This window comes from Ascaphus truei, chromosome 6 (genome assembly GCF_040206685.1).
Source record: "Ascaphus truei isolate aAscTru1 chromosome 6, aAscTru1.hap1, whole genome shotgun sequence".
NCBI lineage: Eukaryota > Metazoa > Chordata > Amphibia > Anura > Ascaphidae > Ascaphus > Ascaphus truei.
This window is the reverse complement of record NC_134488.1, coordinates 37,392,714-37,401,664: the sequence shown is the minus strand read 5'-3', so window position 1 is coordinate 37,401,664 and position 8,951 is coordinate 37,392,714. Positions and strand designations below refer to the sequence as shown.

The 8,951-nt window shown below is 39.7% G+C and overlaps 1 protein-coding gene across 2 annotated transcripts; it reads left to right on the top strand.

The window, feature by feature from the left end:
- Positions 1-452: 452 nt before the first annotated feature.
- Positions 453-6,325, top strand: LOC142496429 (nicotinamide N-methyltransferase-like). 2 transcript variants are annotated; one of them, XR_012801984.1, is made up of 2 exons: positions 453-780; positions 5,615-5,712. XR_012801984.1 is itself a non-coding variant. In XM_075603126.1 (2 exons), the coding sequence occupies exons 1-2, from the start codon at positions 3,132-3,134 to the stop codon at positions 6,042-6,044; spliced, it is 618 nt and encodes a 205-aa protein (XP_075459241.1). In that variant the 5' UTR covers positions 3,024-3,131; the 3' UTR covers positions 6,045-6,325. The 2 variants fall into 2 exon arrangements, 1 of the variants encoding a protein (XP_075459241.1); XM_075603126.1 differs by lacking the exon at positions 453-780 and adding an exon at positions 3,024-3,319 and having other exon boundaries at positions 5,615-6,325.
- Positions 6,326-8,951: the final 2,626 nt, after the last annotated feature.

The window sequence follows — 8,951 nt, the reverse complement described above, 5'->3', positions numbered from 1 at the left end:
CGTCTCACATCACACCCCTCCCCCCACATCTCACATCAACCCTATGAACCAATGTCTCTCTCCATCCTCTCCTCTCCCAGTCTCCCTCCTCCTCTCTCCCTTCTTCTCTCTCCTCTCCCCCTCCTTCTCTGTCCTCTCCCCCTCCTCCTCTCCCCCTCCTCCTCTCTCCTCTCCTTCCTTCTCTTTTCTGTCCCCCTTCACCCTCCTCTCCCTCTCTCCTTTCCCTCTCTCCTCCCCACACACTCTCTATCTCCCTCTCACACACGTCACACACACACACACGTCACACACACACACACCCACACACACACTCACATTGTCACACTGTCAAACACACACAGTCACACACACACACACACACACTGTCAAACTGTCACACTGTCAAACACACACACACCTTTACAGAAGAAGCAGAAAAAGCAGAAGCAGCCTCTCCCCCCTCCCCTCCCGTAGCTCACATGCAAAGATTACAGAAGAATAAGCAGCAGCCTGTACTGCCAATACCACCGATCCCCCTTCCCCCTCCTCCCCCCTGTAGCTCACAGACCAGAAGAATGACCTAGGCGCATGGGGAGACAAGAGAGAGAAACAACATAGGATAGTGTGTCTGAAAATTGAGCACTTTAATTGGTAAGATATGCACTCACAGCGTTTCATATAATTCAGGCCGTTTATCCACCCTGGGATCTGGAACTATGTAGAAATTCTGGGAGCGTTTCCTGGATCTGTATCCTCGGATCTTTCTACAACGATTCTTCACTGCCAAGTTTCCATCTCAAGGTAAAGAACACACAGAATAGTGTAACACAGTTTTAATGATAAAAAACTTAATAAATCACAATAGGTAAAAAACTCACACTTTGTGAGCTCTTTAAAAACAGTTGAGAATATCAGAGTATATCACACTCATAGGGTCTACCGGTTCTCAGCTGGGCTTCTAGCAGTCACTATTCCTGTAATAGTATCCCTATACACATCTATTGTTCTCCTGGTGTAAAGTGTCTTTTGTTATAATAGCACAGTTCGTATCATTAGATCCCAGGTACTCCTCGTAATACTCCCAGTACTCACGGTACTCGTGGGGCCTAGATGCCCTTGCAATATGCTCCGTTGTAGTCTCTCACGACACTTTTAGTTGCTGCTACTCCCCAGTATCTGCTTCTCTCCGCCTCCTGAGCTCCTCCGTCTCGCGTGAGCCCCGCGCTCCCACTTATGGCGTCACCGATACGGGTGCCGGTAGTCCTCACAGGATAAAAATGTACCTCCTGTCCACTCCTGAACACTCGTGAAACACTGAAATAACTACGCCCTACGCGTCTCTCCTTTACGGCTTCGTCAGGGGCTGATCTGTACATAATACCGCGCTCCTTCCTATAGAAGTTTGCTGCATGTAAAAAGATAGGCCTTACAACCCTGACAAGCAATATATGGAAGTTTGAACCGCTCTTTTTTTTCCAGCTCTTTTAGAAATGATGTAGGAGCTTTTTACTTTCTTTTCATATTCAGACTATTTAGAACATTGCCCACTGTTGTGACTATTATGCTGTGGATTTAGTTGCCTCAATATTTGGACTGGTTCCACTCCTCTACTATGTGTAATGTATTATGTACAATGTGAGACCTGAATGATGATTCAGGTGGGTAAGAAATGCACAGAGTATGATGGTGGGATTGTGTAACTTGTGACAGACATTTAATGTACTTCTATGTGTTCCTGATATTAACAGCGCTGAGAAGCTTCATCCCATGATGTACCATCTGCATGATTTAATAACACACCTGGGGGTTAATATCTGTCCAGGAGGTAGTGTATAAAACACACTGCACCTAAGGAAGGTTTTAATTAACATTTACTGACACTGATAAATGCTGTTTCTTTTTATTTTAAGTCATTTTCAGTATAAAACATTATAAGACAGCCCTGGGAATATGATGACATGTGATTTCTCAGTGGGAAAAAGACAACAAATATTAGAAGTGTCAATATGTGAAATAAGAATTCTTGTGTTCAAATAAAGTTCTGTGTGATCCAATGTTATTATCTGTTCTTGTGACTTGTGGGAGTTCATATCATATGTCATTGTTAAACGGACTTAAAAGGAAGTTAAAGACGTATCAACCATCACTCACAGGCTTCAGAAAGATTGCACCAAAGACTTGCAATGGATTCCAGTCTCCTCAAACATTATCATGATGACGAATTTGATCCAAAAGCTTTTGTAGATACATACGTGTGTGGTAAAACTTTTTCCTTAATAGATGAAATCGTGGATTACCCTTTAAAACAATTGCATGAAACGCTCTCTTCAGGTTTGTATATTTATTCTTGACATTTGTAGAGAATGAGCTATATTTTTATATGTAGAAAAATATTTATTTTATTATTCAACTAATAATTACAAGTCAAACCAATTAACTCTCCATGTGCGAATTTCCTCTGACCCGATCTTCACATTACATAGTTAAATACCAAGAGTGTATAAAGACGCGTTTTATAATGAAATGCAATAGTGCAGTAATTAGCCAATGTTCCATACCTGCACATGCGCAGAGAGGAAAAAGACAAAGGCCGGCATTGAGCATTTCAATGACTTGGTGTACAATGCCACAACCTTTAAAACATTTTTTTTAAATGTTTGTGTACTATTTTTTTACTTTTAATTCCAAAAGTCTATAGTTCATGCTTGTTGGGCAAAGTACACAGCTATAGACAGAAATATTGTGGACAGCACTCTCTGAATCTGTAATCTCCATTAATAAAATTGAACACAGTGCAACAATACCTTGTCTCTTGCTGCTGTTCAATTTGGTCCTTTCCAGAGACAAAACAGACACCTTAACCCGCACCTGCTGCACCTTGCAACAACTCCCCCGGGGCAGGCAAATGCCTCTCTCCAAAGTTTCAGGCTTGGCTCACAAGATTAGAAAAAATGAGCTCTGCCACCTGCTCTGAAATTCCACTTCCTGTTGAATGACACCATACACCTGTTGCATTGAAATTTTATTTTTAGATGTATTGGGATAGTACCAAATGTTATTATTATTTAAATACTAAAAAAGCTTGTTGACTATGATGAAAGTGTATTTTATTCTTTCTAACTGTTGGAGCAGGGCGGGTGAGAGGAGACATAATGATTGATATCTCCTCTGGCGCATCAGTTTACCAGCTCTTATCAGCCAGTGATATCTTCAAAGAGATTATTGTGGTGGAATTTACTGATCCCAACATCCAGGAATTTGAGAAATGGCTTAAAAAGGATCCAGGAGCTGCTAATTGGTCATATGCAGCAAAGGCTCTTTGTAAATTAGAAGGCAACAGGTAAAATATTTCCAAGTACATTAGCACAAGACAAATAATACCTGTATGAGCCAGGGAATGTCTCTCCCCATCTTCATGTCCCATCTTGTCAACAGTTCGAACATCAGCTAAGAAAAGTTCTAAACTGTGCATTACAAATAACTAGGGATGGGAGAAACTGTCAAAATTCATTGCCTAGAATTACCAGAGTTTTCCATTCGAAATCTGTTCCGCGGCGTAAAATCCATCGATGGATTGTCCCAGTTTACTGAATCCACAGATTACTGAATCCATGGATTGGATTCTTAAAAATCCACCAACGGATTGTGGAATCCGCCATGTGAATTTTGAGTGATAACAGATTCCAGAAAAGATGACTCGCTCTTTTTGAGACTGATTCACGAAAATCCGCAGACCAAAGGAACCTGCCGATCAGGCGGATCCATAATCAACAAAAAAAATTTGCCATCGCTACAAATAAGATCCTTTCTCTTTGTCATTTCCCATTAACCTAATTAAGATTTATTACCTTCATTTACATTATTATCTCTTCAGGTAGAGATTATTCTGTCCCAATGTTTATATTTTATTCCTAGTGCTTTTATCTTTGTATTGTGTTATAATTATTTAAAGTCCAATGTCTGTATACTCAGTATGTAAAGCACTGAGCAAAGAACCGGTGCCATTCAGCAGTTATGTATACATACTGTATGCACAGTATATAACACACATTGTAAGTCACGATGAACACCAATGTATTTTCAGACGGTATAGAAATGTGAGCACAGGAAAGTCGCTTTTATCTTCCTATAAATTCAACCTATTATATGTTTATTTATTTATTTATAAAATGTTTAACCAGGAAGTAGTACATTGATAGTTACCTCTCGTTTTCATGTATGTCCTGGGCATAGAGTTTTGATGACAAATAATACATGGTTACAAAAACATAGTTACATAGTTACATAAGTGAACAGGGTATACATTATATACATTATATCAAGACATTGCATGCACAGTCAAAGATAATATATAATATAGGCATATGTAAAAGTTACAGACTAGATTAAAATGTGAGACAGCTTTAGTTTTGAAAGAAATTAGTCTGGTGGCGGCTGTGAGAGTCTCTGGTAGATTGTTCCAGTTTTGGGGTACATGGTAAGAGGGAGGAGGAGGAGGGGACGGATACTTATGTCTCTCTCTCTATAGCATTAACCAAGGAATTAAATTGAAAAGCAAAAGGAAATCTCTGGGTTTCTCTGCATTTTAGATTGGTCTTTGAGATTAAAAACGACATTACTGCACCGACACACTTTATTCGAGCAAATACCCAGTATGTACCTGGCAGATACCTGGAATGCGCCGCTCCTCACCTCTGACAAGCCCCGTTGCGTTTGCCTTCCCAGCCTGGGTTCATGCCTGGCTGACGGGCAGCTGATCTGTTAAATGATAATGATTAGGATTTAATAGGCTGCAATGCTTCGCGTGTCTACCAGATGGCATAAATTCATGAATTGTAATGCAGTATATATATATATATACTGTGCAGTATTGCAGCCAGCGGGAATAAAATGCTTCAATCCCTGCCTGGAAAATACCTCAACGCACTCGGGCAGAAAACAGTCACAAACCTCAATACACCCGGGTATACCCGAATTCGTGGGACTAGCCGTGCTCGAATAAAGTGTGTCGCCAGTGTATATGGTAATTTAGGCAGTTTCCACTGTGGTTAACAGTTATAGTTAGTAATTTGTGGTAGCACATCTAGGACCAGAGTAAAAAAGGGTAATTTATCAAAGTCTCTAGATTGCGAGAGGTGGATAAAATAATTGCATTACAGTTATCAATGGGATTTTTTTTTTTATAATCTGGGCAGTTTTACAATGGTTTTGTCCCTATCTTGCAGACCTTGGAATATACCCCGTAATGCTAAACTTGCTGCAAAACCAGCAGTCTGTGAGTGACTCCAATGATTTACACTTTCATTCTTGATCTAAAGTAACACAGGTTATTCCTACAGAAAGCTGCAATGTCCGTGTCATGGGAGTTATGGGAGTTAAGGTGATCCATATAAAGGGACAATGGGGGACATGTATTGCTGAGATCTGCTGATACAAATAGTACATGCATCAGCTAGTAATGAGATAAAGGTCCACATTTCCTTACACTGAAAATGTGAGAGGGCTTCCATTTGAATTTTATAATTTATAACTTTGTGCAATATATTTAGCTCATCTCTATTGTCAATTGCCTGACTTTTACATGTATATCTATAAAGACACTGATAAAGTAATAGTATATTGTTTTTAATTTCAGAGAGGAATGGCAGGTAAAGGAAGACAAAGTAAGAAGAGCCATCAAACAGGTTGTAAAATGGGATTTTACTAAGGACAATCCTCTAAGCCCTGTCGTCTTGCCACAAGTGGACTGTGTCCTCAGCCTTTGGTGCCTACACAAGATTAGCAAAGACAAGGAAGCTTACCAGATCAACCTGAGAAAAATTGCATCACTATTGAATATTGGGGGTCATCTGTTAATTTTTGAGGTATTAAATATGACATATTATAAGCTTGGTGAGCACAAGTTCTTTATCCTGACCTTTGATGAGAAGTTTTTAAGAGAGGCTCTCAGGGATGCAGGGTACGTCATTGAGAATATGGATGTGCTCCCCAGCAGAAAGGGCTGTGATTTGTTAGATTATGAAAGTGTTGTGTATGTTATAGCGCGCAAGGATAGGGAGGTTTAATGATCTAATTCTGGAAGATTAATATTTACATAGGAGAGAAAAGTAAGAATATGTCATTACCATTACACGTTTCATCACTTGCAGTATCCAATGGGACCTTTCAAAATGTTGAACTCTATTTAATCATTAAATACCTCTTAATTTTCTTTTTTTGTCCATGCACAATAGCTATTGAATGACAAAATCATTAGCTATATGTGAGGACATGTGTTTGCTTATAGCATAAAATACATTGAAATATTCATTGGAATAGTAAATGTGTGCAAAGTGCATTCAAGGTATGGGGATTAGTTCAGGGAAATGTACTTTGATTTTTTTTTGTCCCATGTTCTGTTGCAAGCTGAAATGTTCCTGCTAAGAATATAATGTTTTACTTCTTAGAGCTTATTATAAAAAATAAATAAATGATTTCCAAGTACATTACCTAATGTCCTTGTCTTTTTCCCATTCTGAAGGATTCAAATAGTTGCATAATAGGTTTGTTTGAAAAGCCATACGTCCTCAGAGTTCAACCTCAGCATTGTGTTTTCTTAGGATGAGGTCCGCAGTACATCCTAAGCCATACAGTATGTATGCAGAATATGAAATAAAAGCCCATTCTAGGAACAAGTGTTTATTCTAAACATACAGAACGTAGATTACACAGACCTCAGGCAACTGCTTCATATAGAGTGTACCTGATTGCAGCTGGGTAGAGTTGCTGTAATCTTATTAGTGCAGGTGGTAAAGTCATCAGTGCAGGGTGAGTAGAGCCTGGCACTCTTGGTCAGTGTGCTGAGGCAGCAATTGTGTGTCTATGAGAGCAGACATGCATCACAAGTTGTCAGAGACCGTGATTAAAGCCTTGCAGTTTTGGTCAGTGTACTAGAGCAGCAATGGTGTGTCTGTGAGGGCAGACATGCATCCCGATGGCCGTTTCGCGTAGGCGCTTTGTCGTATTGAGGATACATTTTAAAGCCCTATATTTTAATTATTTATAAGATTTTTAAACTTATACCATTCTACCATGTACTGTTCTTAGGGTCAATTCTCATACCTATTTTTGCATTTATGCTCATTTTCCATCTTTTCGCATTGAGTGATATTGAGGGCACTTTTATAATTACAATTATAATTTATAATTACTGGCCCATCTGGACCATGTATCATTCAGTTTTTTGATTTTGACTAGTTATCCCCTCGTGCGCCGTTCACTACTGTTTACTATTAAGGAGAGCGGGTATCATCTGTTTTTGTATTTCTTTGTAATAGACGATAAATCACAATTGTTTTCGAAGTCCACAAACTAGAATGCATTTGTAAAAAAAATAGCCTTATTCAACTACAGTATTGCAATAAGAATAGAACCATTGCTAACACAACACGTTTAAAGGAAAATAAAGATTATTTCCCAGAAATATCTATAAGATATTGGGGCCTATGCAGTAAGCGTTCATAAGTCACTTATCGACCACTTATCGGCCAAAATTCCTACCCCGATTCAGTAAGCGTCGATAAGTGGGCGATAACGGCCTGTATCGCCGAAAAAAGTTTTGAACAAAGTCAAATCGCCGACTGAGCGGCGATAAGCCACTTATCGACTCTTTTCTGAATGTTCATAACACGAGCAATTCTAGTAGCCGCGAGTAGGCGATCGCCGCCTATCGCCACCTATCGCGGCCTAGAATAGCGATTTTCCCCCAAAATCCAAACGCCAGCAAAAGTTGGCAGATTGGAGGGGGAGAAGCGTCGATAAGGCAGCTATACAGCACTTAGAAAAAAATCCGGCCTTTTTCCTGCATTTGATTGATGCCGGGGGTCTCCGGAGCTGACATTAATACCAGCACCGGAGACCCCCGGCATGAATCCGATGCAGGAAAAATGCATTTAAAGGCAACTTCATTACCTTAGTGGCTCACCGCTATGGCAATGAAGGGGTTAACCTCCGGTGCCAGGCTTATTGTGGGTAGCGTGGGTGGGTGAAGGGGGTATTTGGCCCTTAGATGGCTGTTAAACCAGTTCAAGCAAAAATGTGATGTCACAAGCCCTATTTAAGGCCGTGACGCCTCATTTGAGCCAAAGAAGACGACGAGACAACATCGGTTCGGATCTATCATGGGGCTTTTTGGATTACAATAAGAAGATAGAAGATTAAGAAGATCAAGAAATAGTGACGATGAAGATAGAAGAAGCTGATTAAAGAAAGAAGAAAGAAGATTTGGGTACCTGATCCGGATCTTCATGGCGGATGGCATTGGATGCTGTTTGAGGCCTTCAAGGTACGTGTGCTTCCTGTTTCCCTGGGAGTCGGAGGGCCAGCGCTTCTAATGATAAGTAAAATATTGCATGTTTGTAAATGTATTTTTTTTTACAGGTTTTTACATTGGATGTGTTTTTTGAATTTTTTATTTTTACTCATTGACTGATAATATATTAATCTGTACTACTTTAGAGTACATATCAATACTATTCTATAATCAATCAATATTATTATATGGGTATGATGTACCACTATACTACTCAATGGGTACAGGGGGGGTATAGTGGATCCGGGAAGGGTGGTTAGGCCTCCCGGGTGGGTAGCGGGGAAGGGTGGGTTAACCACTTAATGAATATAGTGGTTATTAGCCGCTAAGGTGATTAAGGGATGAGGGACCATTAGATTGTATTTATTATGTATGTATGCTTTCTGACAATGGAGGACAGGGACCTTGCAGGTGTGGATGTCCTTCATATTTCCGTGGTAAATAGAACTCTATTTATTTACTTGATTTATGTTGGCTAATGTGTTTAATAATGGGCAAATAATCTATTATCCATATCTGGATAATAGTTATTTTGCAAAATTACTGTACTGTATGTGTTTGGTTGTGGGGGGCATTGATTGAAATGTAGGCCATGTGTTATTTGTTAACATACAGGGTTGGT

Excerpts from the sequence above, each read along its gene's own strand:
- LOC142496429 (XM_075603126.1), top strand. The coding sequence starts at position 3,132 with ATGATTGATATCTCCTCTGGCGCATCAGTTTACCAGCTCTTATCAGCC. Across the intron at positions 3,320-5,614 it reads TGTAAATTAGAAGGCAACAG|AGAGGAATGGCAGGTAAAGG; the intron begins GTAAAATATTTC and ends TTTTAATTTCAG.